At 56.1% G+C, this 27,646-nt stretch overlaps 1 protein-coding gene across 11 annotated transcripts in view; it reads right to left on the bottom strand.

The window, feature by feature from the left end:
* PLEKHA5 (pleckstrin homology domain containing A5) overlaps positions 1 to 27,646 on the bottom strand; it is a 159,291-nt gene that overhangs the window by 18,378 nt on the left and 113,267 nt on the right. For 5 of the 11 annotated variants that reach the window (XM_073650559.1, XM_073650564.1, XM_073650565.1 and 2 more), the window contains 6 exons: positions 22,129 to 22,599; positions 21,586 to 22,060; positions 9,638 to 9,715; positions 5,178 to 5,294; positions 3,749 to 3,802; positions 413 to 493 (listed from right to left, as the gene is read on the bottom strand). In XM_073650559.1, the coding sequence (XP_073506660.1) occupies positions 413 to 493; positions 3,749 to 3,802; positions 5,178 to 5,294; positions 9,638 to 9,715; positions 21,586 to 22,060; positions 22,129 to 22,599 (1,276 nt within the window). The remainder of the gene's footprint in view (positions 1 to 412; positions 494 to 3,748; positions 3,803 to 5,177; positions 5,295 to 9,637; positions 9,716 to 21,585; positions 22,061 to 22,128; positions 22,600 to 27,646) is intronic. The other 6 variants (XM_073650563.1, XM_073650562.1, XM_073650568.1 and 3 more) reach the window with 3 other exon arrangements.

A 27,646-nucleotide genomic window follows, 5' to 3' on the forward strand; every position in this document is an offset into this window, starting at 1 on the left:
GCCTCTACACGTGATATAGCGGGGGGCAGAAGCCTCTACACGTGATATAGCGGGGGGCAGAAGCCTCTACACGTGATATAGCGGGGGGCAGAAGCCTCTACACGTGATATAGCGGGGGGCAGAAGCCTCTACACGTGATATAGCGGGGGGCAGAAGCCTCTACACGTGATATAGCGGGGGAGAACGTCTACACATGATATAATGGGGGAAGGAGCACTCAACATATGATAAAGCGGGGGAGAACGTCTACATATGATATAGCGGGGGAGCACTTTGCACATGATGTCACTGTGGGAGGAGCACTTTGCACATGATGTCACTGTGGGAGGAGCACTTTGCACATGATGTCACTGTGGGAGGAGCACTTGCTATGAAGTGGCCGGGTGAGGTTGAAGATGATGGCTGGGCTTACTTGCTGATACAGCTGCGGTCTGAGCGCGGAGTTCTCAATCATGGTGTGAACCATGCTGATTAGCGGCTCATTGTCTTTCATCTATGTCAAACACGGAGGAGCACAAGGTTTAGTAGACGGCTGCAAAAATCTCACAGCTACATCACCCCACTCACCCCACAAGCCGTAACTGACCTTGGGGGTGAAGACAGTCACCTGTAACAATGGGGCAGGTACTCGGAACACTGGGCTGATGGGCAGAGTCTAACGACGCACAACTCACTACACCGACTAACCCTAACCCTAACCAGGGATCATAGACCATCGGTGACGACTGCCAACCCGCGGCGGCCGAGAGTTCCGGGCTAAGGAGCGACGGCCGAGAGTTCCGGGCTAAGGAGCGACGGCCGAGAGTTCCGGGCTAAGGAGCGACGGCCGAGAGTTCCGGGCTAAGGAGCGACGGCCGAGAGTTCCGGGCTAAGGAGCGACGGCCGAGAGTTCCGGGCTAAGGAGCGACGGCCGAGAGTTCCGGGCTAAGGAGCGACAGCCGAGAGTTCCGAGGGAAGGAGGGAGCGACGGCCAGGCGGGAGTTCCGAGGGAAGGAGGGAGCGACGGCCAGGCGGGAGTTCCGAGGGAAGGAGGGAGCGACGGCCAGGCGGGAGTTCCGAGGGAAGGAGGGAGCGACGGCCAGGCGGGAGTTCCGAGGGAAGGAGGGAGCGACGGCCAGGCGGGAGTTCCGAGGGAAGGAGGGAGCGACGGCCGGCCGGGAGATCCGAGGGAAGGAGGGAGCGACGGCCAGGCGGGAGATCCGAGGGAAGGAGGGAGCGACGGCCAGGCGGGAGATCCGAGGGAAGGAGGGAGCGACGGCCAGGCGGGAGTTCCGAGGGAAGGAGGGAGCGACGGCCAGGCGGGAGTTCCGAGGGAAGGAGGGAGCGACGGCCGGCCGGGAGTTCCGAGGGAAGGAGGGAGCGACGGCCGGCCGGGAGATCCGAGGGAAGGAGGGAGCGACGGCCGGCCGGGAGATCCGAGGGAAGGAGGGAGCGACGGCCGGCCGGGAGATCCGAGGGAAGGAGGGAGCGACGGCCGGCCGGGAGATCCGAGGGAAGGAGGGAGCGACGGCCGGCCGGGAGATCCGAGGGAAGGAGGGAGCGACGGCCGGCCGGGAGATCCGAGGGAAGGAGGGAGCGACGGCCGGCCGGGAGATCCGAGGGAAGGAGGGAGCGACGGCCGGCCGGGAGATCCGAGGGAAGGAGGGAGCGACGGCCGGCCGGGAGATCCGAGGGAAGGAGGGAGCGACGGCCGGCCGGGAGATCCGAGGGAAGGAGGGAGCGACGGCCGGCCGGGAGATCCGAGGGAAGGAGGGAGCGACGGCCGGCCGGGAGATCCGAGGGAAGGAGGGAGCGACGGCCGGCCGGGAGATCCGAGGGAAGGAGGGAGCGACGGCCGGCCGGGAGATCCGAGGGAAGGAGGGAGCGACGGCCGGCCGGGAGATCCGAGGGAAGGAGGGAGCGACGGCCAGGCGGGAGATCCGAGGGAAGGAGGGAGCGACGGCCAGGCGGGAGATCCGAGGGAAGGAGGGAGCGACGGCCAGGCGGGAGATCCGAGGGAAGGAGGGAGCGACGGCCAGGCGGGAGATCCGAGGGAAGGAGGGAGCGACGGCCAGGCGGGAGATCCGAGGGAAGGAGGGAGCGACGGCCAGGCGGGAGATCCGAGGGAAGGAGGGAGCGACGGCCAGGCGGGAGATCCGAGGGAAGGAGGGAGCGACGGCCAGGCGGGAGATCCGAGGGAAGGAGGGAGCGACGGCCAGGCGGGAGATCCGAGGGAAGGAGGGAGCGACGGCCAGGCGGGAGATCCGAGGGAAGGAGGGAGCGACGGCCAGGCGGGAGATCCGAGGGAAGGAGGGAGCGACGGCCAGGCGGGAGATCCGAGGGAAGGAGGGAGCGACGGCCAGGCGGGAGATCCGAGGGAAGGAGGGAGCGACGGCCAGGCGGGAGATCCGAGGGAAGGAGGGAGCGACGGCCAGGCGGGAGATCCGAGGGAAGGAGGGAGCGACGGCCAGGCGGGAGATCCGAGGGAAGGAGGGAGCGACGGCCAGGCGGGAGATCCGAGGGAAGGAGGGAGCGACGGCCAGGCGGGAGATCCGAGGGAAGGAGGGAGCGACGGCCAGGCGGGAGATCCGAGGGAAGGAGGGAGCGACGGCCAGGCGGGAGATCCGAGGGAAGGAGGGAGCGACGGCCAGGCGGGAGATCCGAGGGAAGGAGGGAGCGACGGCCAGGCGGGAGATCCGAGGGAAGGAGGGAGCGACGGCCAGGCGGGAGATCCGAGGGAAGGAGGGAGCGACGGCCAGGCGGGAGATCCGAGGGAAGGAGGGAGCGACGGCCAGGCGGGAGATCCGAGGGAAGGAGGGAGCGACGGCCAGGCGGGAGATCCGAGGGAAGGAGGGAGCGACGGCCAGGCGGGAGATCCGAGGGAAGGAGGGAGCGACGGCCAGGCGGGAGATCCGAGGGAAGGAGGGAGCGACGGCCAGGCGGGAGATCCGAGGGAAGGAGGGAGCGACGGCCAGGCGGGAGATCCGAGGGAAGGAGGGAGCGACGGCCAGGCGGGAGATCCGAGGGAAGGAGGGAGCGACGGCCAGGCGGGAGATCCGAGGGAAGGAGGGAGCGACGGCCAGGCGGGAGATCCGAGGGAAGGAGGGAGCGACGGCCAGGCGGGAGATCCGAGGGAAGGAGGGAGCGACGGCCAGGCGGGAGATCCGAGGGAAGGAGGGAGCGACGGCCAGGCGGGAGATCCGAGGGAAGGAGGGAGCGACGGCCAGGCGGGAGATCCGAGGAAAGGAGGGAGCGACGGCCAGGCGGGAGATACGAGGAAAGGAGGGAGCGACGGCCAGGCGGGAGATCCGAGGAAAGGAGGGAGCGACGGCCAGGCGGGAGATCCGAGGAAAGGAGGGAGCGACGGCCAGGCGGGAGATCCGAGGAAAGGAGGGAGCGACGGCCAGGCGGGAGATCCGAGGGAAGGAGGAAGCGACGGCCAGGCGGGAGATCCGAGGGAAGGAGGGAGCGACGGCCAGGCGGGAGATCCGAGGGAAGGAGGGAGCGACGGCCAGGCGGGAGATCCGAGGGAAGGAGGAAGCGACGGTCCCCTAACGGCTTCTGGTCTCTCTGATAAGTGCGCTTGGCCGGGGCAGGTGTTACAATGGAAACAGGAGGATAATAGTTAAAAAATAAAACGTATATTCTGGATGTAGAGAGGCCAAGTCTACCAGATAGGTGAGGTTATAATTCTGCTCAGCTGCGGTTCAGCGCCAAGGACTCAACGACTGACATCATGCAAATACAATGAAAAATATCCAAATCCCACCTGGCGATCCACACAGACGAGGGTCCTCTGCAGATGATGGGAGAGGATCTCATTCTACCGGCAGCAAGAGACAGAAAGAAAGAGAAAGGACAGAGCGAACGAGAGAGAGACATCAGAGAGCAGAAACATCATCACACACAGATATCACACATGACCCCACTCCTATCGTCAGTAGTGAACAGCACCAGAGTTATACAAGATACTTGTAGACCTGCCGTGACCTATTCTATGGCTCGGGTGGTGGACGCCCGGTCACCTCTACATATTCCTTGCTCCCCGACTCGGCTTCTTCACCACGATGGAGAGATACTGGCAGACCTGGTGTGACTAGATAAGGTGGTAGATGTCTTGCATCCGGTCACCTCAACATCCTCCTCGACTCGGCTTCTCCACCACGATGGAGAGATACTGGCAGACCTGGTGTGACCAGATAAGGTGGTAGATGTCTTGCATCCGGTCACCTCAACATCCTCCTCGGCTCTGCTCCTCCACCACGATGGAGAGATATTGGCAGACCTGGTGTGACCAGATAAGGTGGTAGATGTCTTGCATCCGGTCACCTCAACATCCTCCTCGACTCGGCTTCTCCACCACGATGGAGAGATACTGGCAGACCTGGTGTGACCAGATAAGGTGGTAGATGTCTTGCATCCGGTCACCTCAACATCCTCCTCGACTCGGCTTCTCCACCACGATGGAGAGATACTGGCAGACCTGGTGTGACCAGATAAGGTGGTAGATGTCTTGCATCCGGTCACCTCAACATCCTCCTCGACTCGGCTTCTCCACCACAATGGAGAGATACTGGCAGACCTGGTGTGACCAGATAAGGTGGTAGATGTCTTGCATCCGGTCGCCTCAACATCCTCCTCGGCTCTGCTCCTCCACCATGCTGGACTGATAATTGCAGACCAAGTGTGACCGGCTGTGGTGGACATCTGGTCTCTGATCACCTCCGTCTCCAAACATCAGGAATCGAGTCACCGCAGATCTTCTTCCGAGAGGTAAAATCTGGACATCTCCAAGTCCTTCAAATGGATCATAGCAAGGTCTTCTCAGAAGCATGGACAGCTGACACCCAGGAGTGGTCTCCTTGGACTCTCCATTAAAAGCCGGTTGACCCTCATCTTACCCTCTGTAGTCGCAAGCATGGCCATACAAAACCCTGTGAACCCGAGTTCATGGAGCAGCACCAGGAGCTCAGACCTGAGGTTTTCAGCAAACCCCCGGAAAAGGCTGGAGAGCCATCTGCATAGGCCGGACCCTCACACGGTACCCCAGAAACACGTAGGTATGAGAATGTGGTGAGGGGTCACACACCGGCACACACCACAGGGAGGGGGGAAGGAGGGAAACTTCACACATGGAGGCGGATACATGCAGACACTGAAGGTAGGGGGCGCCATTACTGACAGCGATGGGTGCTGACCTTGGGGCTGCACGACTGCTGTAAGTGGAGCAGCTGGGACAGGGTGTGCTCCCGGATGCTGCTCAGCTCCGCTTGCTGTCTCCGCAGTTTGATTAATAAGAGTGTCAGCTCCTCAGGCTGGAGGGCAGCAGAGAGAAGAGAAGGAAAGCCTAGTGTCAGGAAGCTGTCGCACAGCTGCGGAGAAAAGAAACGCCCAGCGGATCCATACTCCCCCGTAACATGCAATGGACCAGTCCTCATCACCGGGAGCAAGTAATAACTCGACTGGGGGGAGACGAGGGGAAAAGAAACCCACAGACCAACACGGACTACTGGGCGGACCCCCAACATGTTCCCAAGGAAACAGTAGAGCACGAGTAATCCTCCGTCACAGAGCGGTCCCTTCACCTGGGGGGTCGAGCACCCCTCTACCTGATGGGGGGGGGGGGGGGGGGGGAGCTGAGCACCTCTCTACCTGATGGGGGGGGGGGGGGGGGGAAGCTGAGCACCTCTCTACCTGATGGGGGAGGGGGAAGCTGAGCACCTCTCTACCTGATGGGGGAGGGGGAAGCTGAGCACCTCTCTACCTGATGGGGGAGGGGAAGCTGAGCACCTCTCTACCTGATGGGGGGGGGGGAAGCTGAGCACCTCTCTACCTGATGGGGGAGGGGGAAGCTGAGCACCTCTCTACCTGATGGGGGAGGGGAAGCTGAGCACCTCTCTACCTGATGGGGGGGGGGGAGCTGAGCACCCCTCTACCTGATGGGGGGGGGGGGGGGGCTGAGCACCTCTCTACCTGATGGGGGGGGGGGGGGGAGCTGAGCACCTCTCTACCTGATGGGGGGGGGGGGGGAGCTGAGCACCTCTCTACCTGATGGGGGAGGGGGAAGCAGAGCACCCCTCTACCTGATGGGGGAGGGGGAAGCTGAGCACCTCTCTACCTGATGGGGGAGGGGGAAGCTGAGCACCTCTCTACCTGATGGGGGAGGGGGAAGCTGAGCACCTCTCTACCTGATGGGGGAGGGGGAAGCTGAGCACCTCTCTACCTGATGGGGGAGGGGGAAGCTGAGCACCTCTCTACCTGATGGGGGAGGGGGAAGCTGAGCACCTCTCTACCTGATGGGGGAGGGGGAAGCTGAGCACCTCTCTACCTGATGGGGGAGGGGGAAGCTGAGCACCTCTCTACCTGATGGGGGAGGGGGAAGCTGAGCACCTCTCTACCTGATGGGGGAGGGGGAAGCTGAGCACCTCTCTACCTGATGGGGGAGGGGGAAGCTGAGCACCTCTCTACCTGATGGGGGGGGGGGAGCAGCAGAGCACCTCTCTACCTGATGGGGGGGGGGGAGCAGCTGAGCACCTCTCTACCTGATGGGGGGGGGAGCAGCTGAGCACCTCTCTACCTGATGGGGGAGGGGAGCAGCTGAGCACCTCTCTACCTGATGGGGGAGGGGGAAGCTGAGCACCTCTCTACCTGATGGGGGGGGGGGAGCAGCAGAGCACCTCTCTACCTGATGGGGGGGGGGGAGCAGCTGAGCACCTCTCTACCTGATGGGGGGGGGAGCAGCTGAGCACCTCTCTACCTGATGGGGGAGGGGAGCAGCTGAGCACCTCTCTACCTGATGGGGGAGGGGAAGCTGAGCACCTCTCTACCAGATGGGGGGGGGGGGAGCAGCTGAGCACCACTCTACCTGATGGGGGGGGGGACAGCTGAGCACCTCTCTACCTGATGGGGGGGGGGGGAGCTGAGCACCTCTCTACCTGATGGGGGGGGGGGGAGCTGAGCACCTCTCTACCTGATGGGGGGGGGGGGGGAGCTGAGCACCTCTCTACCTGATGGGGGGGGGGGGAGCTGAGCACCTCTCTACCTGATGGGGGAGGGGAGCAGCTGAGCACCTCTCTACCTGATGGGGGAAGCTGAGCACCTCTCTACCTGATGGGGGGGGGAGCTGAGCACCTCTCTACCTGATGGGGGGGGGGGGAGCTGAGCACCTCTCTACCTAATGGGGGAGGGGGGAGCTGAGCACCTCTCTACCTGATGGGGGGGGGGGGGGGAAGCTGAGCACCTCTCTACCTGATGGAGGGGGGAGCTGAGCACCTCTCTACCTGATGGGGGAGGGGGGAAGCTGAGCACCTCTCTACCTGATGGGGGAGGGGGGAAGCTGAGCACCTCTCTACCTGAAGGGGGAGGGGGGAAGCTGAGCACCTCTTAAACTGATGGGGGAGGGGAGCTGAGCACCTCTCTAACTGATGGGGGGGGGGAGCTGAGCACCTCTCTACCTGATGGGGGGGGGCTGAGCACCTCTCTACCTGATGGGGGAAGCTGAGCACCTCTCTACCTGATGGGGGAGGGGGAAGCTGAGCACCTCTCTATCTGATGGGGGGGGGGGGAGCTGAGCACCTCTCTATCTGATGGGGGAGGGGGAAGCTGAGCACCTCTCTACCTGATGGGGGAGGGGGAAGCTGAGCACCACTCTACCTGATGGGGGAGGGGGAAGCTGAGCACCTCTCTACCTGATGGGGGGGGGGGGGAGCTGAGCACCTATCTGATGGGGGAGGGGGAAGCTGAGCACCTCTCTACCTGAAGGGGGAGGGGGAAGCTGAGCACCTCTCTACCTGATGGGGGAGGGGGAAGCTGAGCACCTCTCTACCTGATGGGGGAGGGGGAAGCTGAGCACCTCTCTACCTGATGGGGGAGGGGGAAGCTGAGCACCTCTCTACCTGATGGGGGAGGGGGAAGCTGAGCACCTCTCTACCTGATGGGGGAAGGGGAAGCTGAGCACCTCTCTATCTGATGGGGGAGGGGGAAGCTGAGCACCTCTCTACCTGATGGGGGAGGGGGAAGCTGAGCACCTCTCTACCTGAAGGGGGAGGGGGAAGCTGAGCACCTCTCTACCTGATGGGGGAGGGGGAAGCTGAGCACCTCTCTACCTGATGGGGGAGGGGGAAGCTGAGCACCTCTCTACCTGATGGGGGAGGGGGAAGCTGAGCACCTCTCTACCTGATGGGGGAAGGGGAAGCTGAGCACCTCTCTACCTGATGGGGGAAGCTGAGCACCTCTCTACCTGATGGGGGGGGGGGGAGAAGCTGAGCACCTCTCTACCTGATGGGGGAGGGGGAAGCTGAGCACCTCTCTACCTGATGGGGGAGGGGGAAGCTGAGCACCTCTCTACCTGATGGGGGAGGGGGAAGCTGAGCACCTCTCTACCTGATGGGGGAGGGGGAAGGTGAGCACCTCTCTACCTGATGGGGGAGGGGGAAGGTGAGCACCTCTCTACCTGATGGGGGAGGGGGAAGCTGAGCACCTCTCTATCTGATAAGGGGGGGGGGAAGCTGAGCACCTCTCTACCTGATGGGGGAGGGGGAAGCTGAGCATCTCTCTACCTGATGGGGAGGGGAAGCTGAGCACCTCTCTACTTGATGGGGGAGGGGGAGGCTGAGCACCTCTCTACCTGATGGGGGAGGGGGAAGCTGAGCACCTCTCTACCTGATGGGGGAGGGGGGGGGGGGAGCACCTCTCTACCTGATGGGGGGGGAGCTGAGCACCTCTCTACCTGATGGGGGGGGGGGCTGAGCACCTCTCTACCTGATGGGGGGGCTGAGCACCTCTCTACCTGATGGGGGGGGCTGAGCACCTCTCTACCTGATGGAGGGGGCTGAGCACCTCTCTACCTGATGGGGGGGGGGCTGAGCACCTCTCTACCTGATGGGGGGGGGCTGAGCACCTCTCTACCTGATGGGGGGGGCTGAGCACCTCTCTACCTGACGGGGGGGGGAGGCTGAGCACCTCTCTACCTGATGGGGGGGGCTGAGCACCTCTCTACCTGATGGGGGGGGGGCTGAGCACCTCTCTACCTGATGGGGGGGGGGCTGAGCACCTCTCTACCTGATGGGGGGGGGGGGGCTGAGCACCTCTCTACCTGATGGGGGGGGGGGGCTGAGCACCTCTCTACCTGATGGGGGGGGGCTGAGCACCTCTCTACCTGATGGGGGGGGGCTGAGCACCTCTCTACCTGATGGGGGGGAAGCTGAGCACCTCTCTACCTGATGGGGGAGGGGGAAGCTGAGCACCTCTCTACCTGATGGGGGGGAAGCTGAGCACCTCTCTACCTGATGGGGGAGGGGGAAGCTGAGCACCTCTCTACCTGATGGGGGGAGCTGAGCACCTCTCTACCTGATGGGGGGAGCTGAGCACCTCTCTACCTGATGGGGGGGAAGCGGAGCACCTCTCTACCTGATGGGGGGGAAGCTGAGCACCTCTCTACCTGATGGGGGGGAAGCTGAGCACCTCTCTACCTACGGGGGTTGCCATATCTGGCTATCAGGGGGTGTCGCTGTGGTGCTAATGCCAACCATTCTGCCACCAGCACAAGGGCAGCTGTGTAACAGATCTGTGTCCGGTTGATGCACCGCTGCAGTCAGTCAGGGCTGTGCGTACTGCAGGCGGGGGGATCGTGGAAATTACAGATGAAAGCGCAACTCACTGTTTTGCCTTGAAGACCCTGTGGTGAAATGGGCGACACCGACAATCCCACCGACCGTCTCTCCGGAGCAAAGCCGAGCTGCCGAAACAGAGAGCACACCGTCACCGGAGAAGGAGCGGGGGGAGGGGACAGCAGCACCGGAGACATATATACTGTATACACCGCCCAGACACCAGCTATAATATACAGCAGAGACATCACCGCTCTCCAGATATCAGTTATATTATACAGCAGAGACATCACCGCTCTCCAGATATCAGTTATATTATACAGCAGTGACATCACCACTCTCCAGATATCAGTTATATTATACAGCAGTGACATCACCGCTCTCCAGATATCAGTTATATTATACAGCAGTGACATCACCGCTCTCCAGATATCAGTTATATTATACAGCAGTGACATCACCGCTCTCCAGATATCAGTTATATTATACAGCAGTGACATCACCACTCTCCAGATATCAGTTATATTATACAGCGGTGACATCACCGCTCTCCAGATATCAGTTATATTATACAGCAGAGACATCACCGCTCTCCAGATATCAGTTATATTATACAGCTGTGACATCACCGCTCTCCAGATATCAGTTATATTATACAGCTGTGACATCACCGCTCTCCAGATATCAGTTATATTATACAGCAGAGACATCACCGCTCTCCAGATATCAGTTATATTATACAGCAGTGACATCACCGCTCTCCAGATATCAGTTATATTATACAGCAGTGACATCACCGCTCTCCAGATATCAGTTATATTATACAGCAGTGACATCACCGCTCTCCAGATATCAGTTATATTATACAGCGGTGACATCACCGCTCTCCAGATATCAGTTATATTATACAGCAGTGACATCACCGCTCCCCAGATATCAGTTATATTATACAGCAGTGACATCACCGCTCTCCAGATATCAGTTATATTATACAGAGGTGACATCACCGCTCCCCAGATATCAGGTATATTATACAGCAGTGACATCACCGCTCTCCAGATATCAGTTATATTATACATCAGTGACATCACCGCTCTCCAGATATCAGTTATATTATACAGCAGTGACATCACCGCTCTCCAGATATCAGTTATATTATACAGCAGTGACATCACCGCTCCCCAGATATCAGTTATATTATACAGCGGTGACATCACCGCTCTCCAGATATCAGGTATATTATACAGCAGTGACATCACCGCTCTCCAGATATCAGGTATATTATACAGCAGAGACATCACCGCTCTCCAGATATCAGTTATATTATACAGCGGTGACATCACCGCTCTCCAGATATCAGTTATATTATACAGCAGTGACATCACCGCTCTCCAGATATCAGTTATATTATACAGCAGTGACATCACCGCTCTCCAGATATCAGTTATATTATACAGCAGTGACATCACCGCTCTCCAGATATCAGTTATATTATACAGCAGTGACATCACCGCTCTCCAGATATCAGTTATATTATACAGCAGTGACATCACCGCTCTCCAGATATCAGTTATATTATACAGCGGTGACATCACCGCTCTCCAGATATCAGTTATATTATACAGCAGTGACATCACCGCTCTCCAGATATCAGTTATATTATACAGCAGTGACATCACCGCTCTCCAGATATCAGTTATATTATACAGCAGTGACATCACCGCTCTCCAGATATCAGTTATATTATACAGCAGTGACATCACCGCTCTCCAGATATCAGTTATATTATACAGCAGTGACATCACCGCTCTCCAGATATCAGTTATATTATACAGCAGTGACATCACCGCTCTCCAGATATCAGTTATATTATACAGCAGTGACATCACCGCTCTCCAGATATCAGTTATATTATACAGCGGTGACATCACCGCTCTCCAGATATCAGTTATATTATACAGCGGTGACATCACCGCTCTCCAGATATCAGTTATATTATACAGCGGTGACATCACCGCTCTCCAGATATCAGTTATATTATACAGCGGTGACATCACCGCTCTCCAGATATCAGTTATATTATACAGCAGTGACATCACCGCTCTCCAGATATCAGTTATATTATACAGCGGTGACATCACCGCTCTCCAGATATCAGTTATATTATACAGCAGTGACATCACCGCTCTCCAGATATCAGTTATATTATACAGCAGAGACATCACCGCTCTCCAGATATCAGTTATATTATACAGCAGTGACATCACCGCTCTCCAGATATCTGTTATATTATACAGCAGTGACATCACCGCTCCCCAGATATCAGTTATATTATACAGCAGTGACATCACCGCTCTCCAGATATCAGTTATATTATACAGCAGTGACATCACCGCTCTCCAGATATCAGTTATATTATACAGCAGTGACATCACCGCTCTCCAGATATCAGTTATATTATACAGCAGTGACATCACCGCTCTCCAGATATCAGTTATATTATACAGCAGTGACATCACCGCTCCCCAGATATCAGTTATATTATACAGCAGTGACATCACCGCTCTCCAGATATCAGTTATATTATACAGCAGAGACATCACCGCTCTCCAGATATCAGTTATATTATACAGCAGTGACATCACCGCTCTCCAGATATCAGTTATATTATACAGCAGTGACATCACCGCTCTCCAGATATCAGTTATATTATACAGCGGTGACATCACCACTCTCCAGATATCAGTTATATTATACAGCAGAGACATCACCGCTCCCCAGATATCAGTTATATTATACAGCAGTGACATCACCGCTCTCCAGATATCAGTTATATTATACAGCGGTGACATCACCACTCTCCAGATATCAGTTATATTATACAGCAGTGACATCACCGCTCTCCAGATATCAGTTATATTATACAGCAGTGACATCACCGCTCTCCAGATATCAGTTATATTATACAGAGGTGACATCACCGCTCTCCAGATATCAGTTATATTATACAGCAGAGACATCACCGCTCTCCAGATATCAGTTATATTATACAGCGGTGACATCACCGCTCTCCAGATATCAGTTATATTATACAGCAGAGACATCACCGCTCCCCAGATATCAGTTATATTATACAGCAGTGACATCACCGCTCTCCAGATATCAGTTATATTATACAGCAGTGACATCACCACTCTCCAGATATCAGTTATATTATACAGCAGAGACATCACCGCTCTCCAGATATCAGTTATATTATACAGCAGAGACATCACCGCTCTCCAGATATCAGTTATATTATACAGCGGTGACATCACCGCTCCCCAGATATCAGTTATATTATACAGCAGAGACATCACCGCTCTCCAGATATCAGTTATATTATACAGCGGTGACATCACCGCTCTCCAGATATCAGTTATATTATACAGCGGTGACATCACCGCTCTCCAGATATCAGTTATATTATACAGCGGTGACATCACCGCTCTCCAGATATCAGTTATATTATACAGCAGTGACATCACCGCTCTCCAGATATCAGTTATATTATACAGCGGTGACATCACCGCTCTCCAGATATCAGTTATATTATACAGCGGTGACATCACCACTCTCCAGATATCAGTTATATTATACAGCGGTGACATCACCGCTCCCCAGATATCAGTTATATTATACAGCAGTGACATCACCGCTACCCAGATATCAGTTATATTATACAGCAGAGACATCACCGCCCTCCAGATACCAGTTATATTATACAGCAGTGACATCACCGCTCTCCAGATATCAGTTATATTATACAGCAGTGACATCACCGCTCTCCAGATATCAGTTATATTATACAGCGGTGACATCACCGTTCTCCAGATATCAGTTAAATTATACAGCGGTGACATCACCGTTCTCCAGATATCAGTTATATTATACAGCGGTGACATCACCGCTCTCCAGATATCAGTTATATTATACAGCAGTGACATCACCGCTCTCCAGATATCAGTTATATTATACAGCGGTGACATCACCGCTCTCCAGATATCAGTTATATTATACAGCAGTGACATCACCGCTCTCCAGATATCAGTTATATTATACAGCGGTGACATCACCGCTCTCCAGATATCAGTTATATTATACAGCGGTGACATCACCGCTCTCCAGATATCAGTTATATTATACAGCGGTGACATCACCGCTCTCCAGATATCAGTTATATTATACAGCGGTGACATCACCGCCCTCCAGATATCAGTTATATTATACAGCGGTGACATCACCACTCTCCAGATATCAGTTATATTATACAGCAGTGACATCACCGCTCTCCAGATATCAGTTATATTATACAGCAGAGACATCACCGCTCTCCAGATATCAGTTATATTATACAGCAGTGACATCACCGCTCTCCAGATATCAGGTATATTATACAGCAGTGACATCACCGCTCTCCAGATATCAGTTATATTATACAGCAGTGACATCACCGCTCTCCAGATATCAGTTATATTATACAGCAGTGACATCACCGCTCCCCAGATATCAGTTATATTATACAGCAGTGACATCACCGCTCTCCAGATATCAGTTATATTATACAGCGGTGACATCACCGCTCTCCAGATATCAGTTATATTATACAGCGGTGACATCACCGCTCTCCAGATATCAGTTATATTATACAGCAGTGACATCACCGCTCTCCAGATATCAGTTATATTATACAGCAGAGACATCACCGCTCTCCAGATATCAGTTATATTATACAGCAGTGACATCACCGCTCTCCAGATATCTGTTATATTATACAGCAGTGACATCACCGCTCTCCAGATATCTGTTATATTATACAGCAGTGACATCACCGCTCCCCAGATATCAGTTATATTATACAGCAGTGACATCACCGCTCTCCAGATATCAGTTATATTATACAGCGGTGACATCACCACTCTCCAGATATCAGTTATATTATACAGCAGTGACATCACCGCTCTCCAGATATCAGTTATATTATACAGCGGTGACATCACCGCTCTCCAGATATCAGTTATATTATACAGCGGTGACATCACCGCTCTCCAGATATCAGTTATATTATACAGCGGTGACATCACCGCTCTCCAGATATCAGTTATATTATACAGCAGAGACATCACCGCTCTCCAGATATCAGTTATATTATACAGCAGTGACATCACCGCTCTCCAGATATCAGTTATATTATACAGCAGTGACATCACCGCTCTCCAGATATCAGTTATATTATACAGCAGTGACATCACCGCTCCCCAGATATCAGTTATATTATACAGCAGTGACATCACCGCTCTCCAGATATCAGTTATATTATACAGCAGTGACATCACCGCTCTCCAGATATCAGTTATATTATACAGCAGTGACATCACCGCTCTCCAGATATCAGTTATATTATACAGCAGTGACATCACCGCTCTCCAGATATCAGTTATATTATACAGCAGTGACATCACCACTCTCCAGATATCAGTTATATTATACAGCAGTGACATCACCGCTCTCCAGATATCAGTTATATTATACAGCAGTGACATCACCGCTCCCCAGATATCAGTTATATTATACAGCAGAGACATCACCGCTCTCCAGATATCAGTTATATTATACAGCAGTGACATCACCGCTCCCCAGATATCAGTTATATTATACAGCAGTGACATCACCGCTCTCCAGATATCAGTTATATTATACAGCAGTGACATCACCGCTCTCCAGATATCAGTTATATTATACAGCAGTGACATCACCGCTCTCCAGATATCAGTTATATTATACAGCAGTGACATCACCGCTCCCAGATATCAGTTATATTATACAGCAGTGACATCACCGCTCTCCAGATATCAGTTATATTATACAGCAGTGACATCACCGCTCTCCAGATATCAGTTATATTATACAGCAGTGACATCACCGCTCTCCAGATATCAGTTATATTATACAGCAGTGACATCACCGCTCTCCAGATATCAGTTATATTATACAGCAGTGACATCACCGCTCTCCAGATATCAGTTATATTATACAGCAGTGACATCACCGCTCCCAGATATCAGTTATATTATACAGCAGTGACATCACCGCTCTCCAGATATCAGTTATATTATACAGCAGTGACATCACCGCTCTCCAGATATCAGTTATATTATACAGCAGTGACATCACCGCTCTCCAGATATCAGTTATATTATACAGCAGTGACATCACCGCTCTCCAGATATCAGTTATATTATACAGCAGTGACATCACCGCTCTCCAGATATCAGTTATATTATACAGCAGTGACATCACCGCTCTCCAGATATCAGTTATATTATACAGCGGTGACATCACCGCTCTCCAGATATCAGTTATATTATACAGCAGTGACATCACCGCTCTCCAGATATCAGTTATATTATACAGCAGTGACATCACCGCTCTCCAGATATCAGTTATATTATACAGCAGTGACATCACCGCTCTCCAGATATCAGTTATATTATACAGCAGTGACATCACCGCTCTCCAGATATCAGTTATATTATACAGCAGTGACATCACCGCTCTCCAGATATCAGTTATATTATACAGCAATGACATCACCGCTCTCCAGATATCAGTTATATTATACAGCAGTGACATCACCGCTCTCCAGATATCAGTTATATTATACAGCAGTGACATCACCACTCCCCAGATATGTTATATTATACAGCAGTGACATCACCGCTCCTCAGATATCAGTTATATTATACAGCAGTGACATCACCGCTCTCCAGATATCAGTTATATTATACAGAGGTGACATCACCGCTCTCCAGATATCAGTTATATTATACAGCAGTGACATCACCACTCCCCAGATATCAGTTATATTATACAGCAGAGACATCACCGCTCCCCAGATATCAGTTATATTATACAGCAGTGACATCACCACTCCCCAGATATCAGTTATATTATACAGCAGTGACATCACCGCTCTCCAGATATCAGTTATATTATACAGCAGTGACATCACCGCTCCCCAGATATCAGTTATATTATACAGCGGTGACATCACCGCTCTCCAGATATCAGTTATATTATAGAGCAGTGACATCACCGCTCTCCAGATATCAGTTATATTATAGAGCAGTGACATCACCGCTCTCCAGATATCAGTTATATTATACAGCAGTGACATCACCGCTCCCCAGATATCAGTTATATTATACAGCAGTGACATCACCGCTCTCCAGATATCAGTTATATTATACAGCAGTGACATCACCGCTCTCCAGATATCTGTTATATTATACAGCAGTGACATCACCGCTCCCCAGATATCAGTTATATTATACAGCAGTGACATCACCGCTCTCCAGATATCTGTTATATTATACAGCAGTGACATCACCGCTCCCCAGATATCAGTTATATTATACAGCAGTGACATCACCGCTCTCCAGATATCAGTTATATTATACAGCAGTGACATCACCGCTCTCCAGATATGTTATATTATACAGCAGTGACATCACCGCTCTCCAGATATCAGTTATATTATACAGGAGGTGACATCACCGCCCTCCAGATATCAGTTATATTATACAGCAGTGACATCACCGCTCCCCAGATATCAGTTATATTATACAGGAGGTGACATCACCGCCCTCCAGATATCAGTTATATTATACAGCAGTGACATCACCGCTCTCCAGATATCAGTTATATTATACAGCAGTGACATCACCGCTCTCCAGATATGTTATATTATACAGCAGTGACATCACCGCTCTCCAGATATCAGTTATATTATACAGCAGTGACATCACCGCTCTCCAGATATCAGTTATATTATACAGCGGTGACATCACCGCTCTCCAGATATCAGTTATATTATACAGCAGTGACATCACCGCTCTCCAGATATCAGTTATATTATACAGCAGTGACATCACCGCTCTCCAGATATCAGTTATATTATACAGCAGTGACATCACCGCTCTCCAGATATCAGTTATATTATACAGCAGAGACATCACCGCTCCCCAGATATCAGTTATATTATACAGGAGGTGACATCACCGCCCTCCAGATATCAGTTATATTATACAGCAGTGACATCACCGCTCTCCAGATATCAGTTATATTATACAGCAGAGACATCACCGCTCTCCAGATATCAGTTATATTATACAGCAGTGACATCACCGCTCTCCAGATATGTTATATTATACAGCAGTGACATCACCGCTCCCCAGATATCAGTTATATTATACAGGAGGTGACATCACCGCCCTCCAGATATCAGTTATATTATACAGCAGTGACATCACCGCTCTCCAGATATCAGTTATATTATACAGCAGTGACATCACCGCTCTCCAGATATCAGTTATATTATACAGCAGAGACATCACCTCTCTCCAGATATCAGTTATATTATACAGCAGTGACATCACCACTCTCCAGATATCAGTTATATTATACAGCTGTGACATCACCGCTCCCCAGATATCAGTTATATTATACAGGAGGTGACATCACCGCCCTCCAGATATCAGTTATATTATACAGCAGTGACATCACCGCTCTCCAGATATCAGTTATATTATACAGCAGTGACATCACCGCTCTCCAGATATCAGTTATATTATACAGCAGTGACATCACCGCTCTCCAGATATCAGTTATATTATACAGCAGTGACATCACCGCTCCCCAGATATCAGTTATATTATACAGCAGTGACATCACTGCTCTCCAGATATCAGTTATATTATACAGCAGAGACATCACCGCTCTCCAGATATCAGTTATATTATACAGCAGTGACATCACCGCTCTCCAGATATCAGTTATATTATACAGCAGTGACATCACCGCTCTCCAGATATCAGTTATATTATACAGCAGTGACATCACCGCTCCCCAGATATCAGTTATATTATACAGGAGGTGACATCACCGCCCTCCAGATATCAGTTATATTATACAGCAGTGACATCACCGCTCTCCAGATATCAGTTATATTATACAGCAGTGACATCACCGCTCTCCAGATATCAGTTATATTATACAGCAGAGACATCACCGCCCTCCAGATATCAGTGATATTATACAGCAGTGACATCACCGCTCTCCAGATATCAGTTATATTATACAGCAGTGACATCACCGCTCCCCAGATATCAGTTATATTATACAGCAGTGACATCACCGCTCTCCAGATATCAGTTATATTATACAGCAGAGACATCACCGCTCTCCAGATATCAGTTATATTATACAGCGGTGACATCACCGCTCTCCAGATATCAGTTATATTATACAGCGGTGACATCACCGCTCTCCAGATATCAGTTATATTATACAGCGGTGACATCACCGCTCTCCAGATATCAGTTATATTATACAGCAGTGACATCACCGCTCTCCAGATATCAGTTATATTATACAGCAGAGACATCACCGCTCTCCAGATATCAGTTATATTATACAGCAGTGACATCACCGCTCTCCAGATATCAGTTATATTATACAGCAGTGACATCACCGCTCTCCAGATATCAGTTATATTATACAGCAGTGACATCACCACTCCCCAGATATCAGTTATATTATACAGCAGTGACATCACCGCTCTCCAGATATCAGTTATATTATACAGCAGTGACATCACCACTCCCCAGATATCAGTTATATTATACAGCAGTGACATCACCACTCTCCAGATATCAGTTATATTATACAGCTGTGACATCACCGCTCTCCAGATATCAGTTATATTATACAGCAGTGACATCACCGCTCTCCAGATATCAGTTATATTATACAGCAGTGACATCACCGCTCTCCAGATATCAGTTATATTATACAGCAGAGACATCACCGCTCTCCAGATATCAGTTATATTATACAGCAGTGACATCACCGCTCTCCAGATATCAGTTATATTATACAGCAGTGACATCACCGCTCTCCAGATATCAGATATATTATACAGCAGTGACATCACCGCTCTCCAGATATCAGTTATATTATACAGCAGTGACATCACCGCTCTCCAGATATCAGTTATATTATACAGCAGTGACATCACCGCTCTCCAGATATCAGTTATATTATACAGCAGTGACATCACCGCTCTCCAGATATCAGTTATATTATACAGCAGTGACATCACCGCTCTCCAGATATCAGTTATATTATACAGCAGTGACATCACCGCTCTCCAGATATCAGTTATATTATACAGCAGAGACATCACCGCTCTCCAGATATCAGTTATATTATACAGCAGTGACATCACCGCTCCCCAGATATCAGTTATATTATACAGCAGTGACATCACCGCTCTCCAGATATCAGTTATATTATACAGCAGTGACATCACCGCTCTCCAGATATCAGTTATATTATACAGCAGTGACATCACCGCTCTCCAGATATCAGTTATATTATACAGCAGTGACATCACCGCCCTCCAGATATCAGTTATATTATACAGCAGTGACATCACCGCTCTCCAGATATCAGTTATATTATACAGCAGAGACATCACCGCTCTCCAGATATCAGTTATATTATACAGCAGTGACATCACCGCTCTCCAGATATCAGTTATATTATACAGCAGTGACATCACGGCTCTCCAGATATCAGTTATATTATACAGCAGTGACATCACGGCTCTCCAGATATCAGTTATATTATACAGCAGTGACATCACCGCTCTCCAGATATCAGTTATATTATACAGCAGTGACATCACCGCTCTCCAGATATCAGTTATATTATACAGCAGTGACATCACCGCTCTCCAGATATCAGTTATATTATACAGCAGTGACATCACCGCTCTCCAGATATCAGTTATATTATACAGCAGTGACATCACGGCTCTCCAGATATCAGTTATATTATACAGCAGTGACATCACCGCTCTCCAGATATCAGTGATATTATACAGCAGTGACATCACCGCTCTCCAGATATCAGTTATATTATACAGCAGTGACATCACCGCTCCCCAGATATCAGTTATATTATACAGCTGTGACATCACCGCTCTCCAGATATCAGTTATATTATACAGCAGTAACATCACCGCTCTCCAGATATCAGTTATATTATACAGCAGTGACATCACCGCTCTCCAGATATCAGTTATATTATACAGCAGTAACATCACCGCTCTCCAGATATCAGTTATATTATACAGCAGTGACATCACCGCTCTCCAGATATCAGGTATATTATACAGCAGTGACATCACCGCTCTCCAGATATCAGTTATATTATACATCGGTGACATCACCGCTCTCCAGATATCAGTTATATTATACAGCGGTGACATCACCGCTCTCCAGATATCAGTGATATTATACAGCTGTGACATCACCGCTCTCCAGATATCAGTTATATTATACAGCGGGTATGGGTTACATGCCGCTCCGCGCGCACACACACCCCCCGGCCGCTCCGCACACACACACCCCCCGGCCGCTCCGCGCACACACACACACACACACCCCCCGGCCGCTCCGCGCACCCCCCCGGCCGCTCCGCACACCCCCCCGGCCGCTCCTCACACACACACCCCCTGGCCGCTCCGCACACACACACCCCCCGGCCGCTCCGCACACACACACCCCCCGGCCGCTCCGCACACACACACCCCCCGGCCGCTCCGCACACACACCCCCCCCGGCCGCTCCGCACACACACACCCCCCGGCCGCTCCGCACACACACACCCCCCGGCCGCTCCGCACACACACACCCCCCGGCCGCTCCGCACACACACACCCATCCCCCGGCCGCTCCGCACACACCCCCCCCGGCCGCTCCGCACACACACACCCCCCGGCCGCTCCGCACACACACACCCCCCGGCCGCTCCGCACACACCCCCCGGCCGCTCCGCACACACACACCCCCCGGCCGCTCCGCACCCACCCCAGCATACAGGACCCTCTCACCTTACTGGGCTGTGGCTTCGGCCTTCGCTCCAGGGTCAGGTCGCCCCTCTGCACCGGGGAGGACACTTCGGAGCGGTAGGTCCGGTGGGGGGAGTACGTGTGGTAGCCAGAGATGGAGCCGTGGGATGGTGATATGGGGATGGCGTGCACGGTCTGCTCGGACAGTTGCACCATGGTCTTGGGGCTGGTCAGAGACGAGTGCCGCCGCAGCGTGCTCTGCTTATTGTAGAACTGTCTCTGCTGCCATTCATACAGCTGCCACATGGTGTCGTCTCGCACGGACCTCCGCTTCTCCTCTGCCGGGGCGGTTACAGGGACCAATGTCCGCTCATACACCATGCCGGTGGTGCTGCACACACTGTCCGGTCGTGGCTTCAGGTTGCGTGGCAGCGTCTTGTATCCCTCGGGGTAACGTGGCACCATCGGAGCCCGGTAGCTGGGCATATTGCGAGGTAACGTCTGGTAGGACATGACTCTGTGAATAGAGAAAGCCACGGTTATTGCGGGGCCGAGACACCGGGGGGCAGAGCCACGAGCACTCACCCGCCGGGGCCGTCCTCCTCCGGGCTCTTCTCCCGCTGGCTCCGGATCCACTGCTCCAGCTGCAGCATGGAGTTGGTTCGCTGGATGACCCGGCTGGCCTCCCCCTGCGCCGTCGCACAGACCTGCTGGAGCCCCCTGGAGTCGGTCTCTGAGGGGTGGCCCTGACCGTCCTGCACTCTGCTCTCGGGGCCATTGACGTGGACGGCCCGGTACTGAGCGGTGCTGACCGCCAGGATGTCGTAGTCGGATATGCAGGGCTTGGCGCTGCTGATCTTGGTCAGGGGCCGCTCCTGGCCGTCCTTCTGGAATCCGTACATCTCGGCCTCTCGCGTCGCCTTCTCCTCCCCTCGGGCGAGGGTCAGCTCCCGATTCTTCTGGTTGTTGTTGGCCTCCGGTCGGATCAGCAGCCGGTGGTTCGCCACGTGGTTTATTTCTTGTGGGGGAGGATGATCCAGTTTGGTGATGTCCATTCTATTGAGAGAGAAGAAAAGGGTTAATGAAAAGCGCTGGAAAAATCACAAAAAAACCCAACCCAGCCCCACCACCGCCTCAGCACCAGAGACCACGAGCCGCCAACCCGGCCCCACCGCCGCCTCAGCACCAGAGACCACGAGCCGCCAACCCGGCCCCACCGCCGCCTCAGCACCAGAGACCACGAGCCGCCAACCCAGCCCCACCGCCGCCTCAGCACCAGAGACCACGAGCCGCCAACCCGGCCCCACCGCCGCCTCAGCACCAGAGACCACGAGCCGCCAACCCGGCCCCACCGCCGCCTCAGCACCAGAGACCACGAGCCGCCAACCCAGCCCCACCGCCGCCTCAGCACCAGAGACCACGAGCCGCCAACCCGGCCCCACCGCCGCCTCAGCACCAGAGACCACGAGCCGCCAACCCGGCCCCACCGCCGCCTCAGCACCAGAGACCACGAGCCGCCAACCCAGCCCCACCACCGCCTCAGCACCAGAGACCACGAGCCGCAAACCCGGCCCCACCGCCGCATCAGCACCAGAGACCACGAGGCGCCAACCCGGCCCCACCGCCGCATCAGTACCAGAGACCACGAGCCGCCAACCCAGCCCCACCACCGCATCAGCACCAGAGACCACGAGCCGCCAACCCAGCCCCACCGCCGCCTCAGCACCAGAGACCACGGGCCGCCAACCCGGCCCCACCGCCGCATCAGCAACAGAGACCACGAGCCGCCAACCCGGCCCCACCGCCGCATCAGCACCAGAGACCACGAGCCGCCAACCCAGCCCCACCACCGCCTCAGCACCAGAGACCACGAGCCGCCAACCCAGCCCCACCGCCGCCTCAGCACCAGAGACCACGAGCCGCCAACCCAGCCCCACCGCCGCCTCAGCACCAGAGACCACGTGCCGCCAACCCAGCCCCACCACCGCATCAGCACCAGAGACCACGAGCCGGCAACCCGGCCCCACCGCCGCCTCAGCACCAGAGACCACAAGCCGCCAACCCGGCCCCACCGCCGCATCAGCACCAGAGACCACGAGCCGCCAACCCGGCCCCACCGCCGCCTCAGCACCAGAGACCACGAGCAGCCAACCCAGCCTCACCGCCGCCTCAGCACCAGAGACCACGTGCCGCCAACCCAGCCCCACCACCGCATCAGCACCAGAGACCACGAGCCGCCAACCCGGCCCCACCGCCGCCTCAGCACCAGAGACCACGAGCCGCCAACCCAGCCCCACCGTTGCATCAGCACCAGAGACCACGAGCCGCCAACCCAGCCCCACCGCCGCCTCAGCACCAGAGACCACGAGCCGCCAACCCAGCCCCACCGCCGCCTCAGCACCAGAGACCACGAGCCGCCAACCCAGCCCCACCGCCGCCTCAGCACCAGAGACCACGAGCCGCCAACCCAGCCCCACCGCCGCCTCAGCACCAGAGACCACGAGCCGCCAACCCGGCCCCACCGCCGCCTCAGCACCAGAGACCACAAGCCGCCAACCCGGCCCCACCGCCGCCTCAGCACCAGAGACCACAAGCCGCCAACCCGGCCCCACCGCCGCATCAGCACCAGAGACCACGAGCCGCCAACCCGGCCCCACCGCCGCCTCAGCACCAGAGACCACGAGCCGCCAACCCAGCCTCACCGCCGCCTCAGCACCAGAGACCACGAGCCGCCAACCCAGCCTCACCGCCGCCTCAGCACCAGAGACCACGTGCCGCCAACCCAGCCCCACCACCGCATCAGCACCAGAGACCACGAGCCGCCAACCCGGCCCCACCGCCGCCTCAGCACCAGAGACCACGAGCCGCCAACCCGGCCCCACCGCCGCATCAGCACCAGAGACCACGAGCCGCCAACCCAGCCCCACCGCCGCCTCAGCACCAGAGACCACGAGCCGCCAACCCAGCCCCACCGCCGCCTCAGCACCAGAGACCACGAGCCGCCAACCCAGCCCCACCGCCGCCTCAGCACCAGAGACCACGAGCCGCCAACCCAGCCCCACCGCCGCCTCAGCACCAGAGACCACGAGCCGCCAACCCAGCCCCACCGCCGCATCAGCACCAAAGACCACGAGCCGCCAACCCAGCCCCACCGCCGCCTCAGCACCAGAGACCACGAGCCCCCAAACAGGCGCCACCACCGCCTCAGAACCAGAGACTACGAGCCGCCAACCCGGCCCCACCGCCGCCTCAGCACCAGATACCACGAGCCGCCAACCGGGCCCCACCGCCGCCTCAGCACCAGAGCCCACGAGACGCCAACCCAGCCCCACCGCCGCCTCAGCAGCAGAGACCACGAGCCGCCAAACCAGCCCCACCGCCGCCTCAGCACCAGAGACCACGAGCCGCCAACCCAGCCCCACCGCCGCCTCAGCACCAGAGACCACGAGCCGCCAACCCAGCCTCACCACCGCATCAGCACCAGAGACCACGAGCCGCCAACCCAGCCCCACCGCCGCCTCAGCACCAGAGACCACGAGCCGCCAACCCGGCCCCACCGCCGCCTCAGCACCAGAGACCACGAGCCGCCAACCCGGCCCCACCGCCGCATCAGCACCAGAGACCACGAGCCGCCAACCCGGCCCCACCGCCGCATCAGCACCAGAGACCACGAGCCGCCAACCCAGCCCCACCGCCGCCTCAGCACCAGAGACCACGAGCCGCCAACCCAGCCCCACCGCCGCCTCAGCACCAGAGACCACGAGCCGCCAACCCAGCCCCACCGCCGCCTCAGCACCAGAGACCACGAGCCGCCAACCCAGCCCCACCGCCGCCTCAGCACCAGAGACCACGAGCCGCCAACCCAGCCCCACCGCCGCATCAGCACCAAAGACCACGAGCCGCCAACCCAGCCCCACCGCCGCCTCAGCACCAGAGACCACGAGCCCCCAAACAGGCGCCACCACCGCCTCAGCACCAGATACCACGAGCCGCCAACCGGGCCCCACCGCCGCCTCAGCACCAGAGCCCACGAGACGCCAACCCAGCCCCACCGCCGCCTCAGCAGCAGAGACCACGAGCCGCCAAACCAGCCCCACCGCCGCCTCAGCACCAGAGACCACGAGCCGCCAACCCAGCCCCACCGCCGCCTCAGCACCAGAGACCACGAGCCGCCAACCCGGCCCCACCGCCGCCTCAGCACCAGAGACCACGAGCCGCCAACCCGGCCCCACCGCCCACGAGCCGCCAACCCAGCCCCACCGCCGCCTCAGCACCAGAGACCACGAGCCGCCAACCCAGCCCCACCACCGCCTCAGCACCAGAGACCACGAGCCGCCAATCCGGCCCCACCGCCGCCTCAGCACCAGAGACCACGAGCCGCCAACCCAGCCCCACCGCCGCCTCAGCACCAGAGACCACGAGCCGCCAACCCGGCCCCACCGCCGCCTCAGCACCAGAGACCACGAGCCGCCAACCCGGCCCCACCGCCCACGAGCCGCCAACCCAGCCCCACCGCCGCCTCAGAACCAGAGACCACGAGCCGCCAACCCAGCCCCACCACCGCCTCAGCACCAGAGACCACGAGCCGCCAACCCAGCCCCACCGCCGCCTCAGCACCAGAGACCACGAGCCGCCAATCCGGCTCCACCGCCGCCTCAGCACCAGAGACCACGAGCCGCCAACCCAGCCCCACCGCCGCCTCAGCACCAGAGACCACGAGCCGCCAACCCGGCCCCACCACCGCCTCAGCACCAGAGACCACGAGCCGCCAACCCAGCCCCACCGCTGCCTCAGCACCAGAGACCAGGAGCCCCCAAACAGGCGCCACCACCGCCTCAGAACAAGAGACTACGAGACGCCAACTAGGCCCCACCGCCGCCTCAGCACCAGAAACCACGAGCCGCCAACCCGGCCCCACCGCCGCATCAGTACCAGAGACCACGAGCCGCCAACCCAGCCCCACCACCGCATCAGCACCAGAGACCACGAGCCGCCAACCCAGCCCCACCGCCGCCTCAGCACCAGAGACCACGGGCCGCCAACCCGGCCCCACCGCCGCATCAGCAACAGAGACCACGAGCCGCCAACCCGGCCCCACCGCCGCATCAGCACCAGAGACCACGAGCCGCCAACCCAGCCCCACCACCGCCTCAGCACCAGAGACCACGAGCCGCCAACCCAGCCCCACCGCCGCCTCAGCACCAGAGACCACGAGCCGCCAACCCAGCCCCACCGCCGCCTCAGCACCAGAGACCACGTGCCGCCAACCCAGCCCCACCACCGCATCAGCACCAGAGACCACGAGCCGGCAACCCGGCCCCACCGCCGCCTCAGCACCAGAGACCACAAGCCGCCAACCCGGCCCCACCGCCGCATCAGCACCAGAGACCACGAGCCGCCAACCCGGCCCCACCGCCGCCTCAGCACCAGAGACCACGAGCAGCCAACCCAGCCTCACCGCCGCCTCAGCACCAGAGACCACGTGCCGCCAACCCAGCCCCACCACCGCATCAGCACCAGAGACCACGAGCCGCCAACCCGGCCCCACCGCCGCCTCAGCACCAGAGACCACGAGCCGCCAACCCAGCCCCACCGTTGCATCAGCACCAGAGACCACGAGCCGCCAACCCAGCCCCACCGCCGCCTCAGCACCAGAGACCACGAGCCGCCAACCCAGCCCCACCGCCGCCTCAGCACCAGAGACCACGAGCCGCCAACCCAGCCCCACCGCCGCCTCAGCACCAGAGACCACGAGCCGCCAACCCAGCCCCACCGCCGCCTCAGCACCAGAGACCACGAGCCGCCAACCCGGCCCCACCGCCGCCTCAGCACCAGAGACCACGAGCCGCCAACCCGGCCCCACCGCCGCCTCAGCACCAGAGACCACAAGCCGCCAACCCGGCCCCACCGCCGCATCAGCACCAGAGACCACGAGCCGCCAACCCGGCCCCACCGCCGCCTCAGCACCAGAGACCACGAGCCGCCAACCCAGCCTCACCGCCGCCTCAGCACCAGAGACCACGAGCCGCCAACCCAGCCTCACCGCCGCCTCAGCACCAGAGACCACGTGCCGCCAACCCAGCCCCACCACCGCATCAGCACC

This window comes from Phyllobates terribilis, unplaced genomic scaffold (genome assembly GCF_046119375.1).
Source record: "Phyllobates terribilis strain yellow unplaced genomic scaffold, ASM4611937v1 Scaffold_10__3_contigs__length_209671492, whole genome shotgun sequence".
In the NCBI taxonomy this organism is placed as follows: Eukaryota; Metazoa; Chordata; class Amphibia; order Anura; family Dendrobatidae; genus Phyllobates; species Phyllobates terribilis.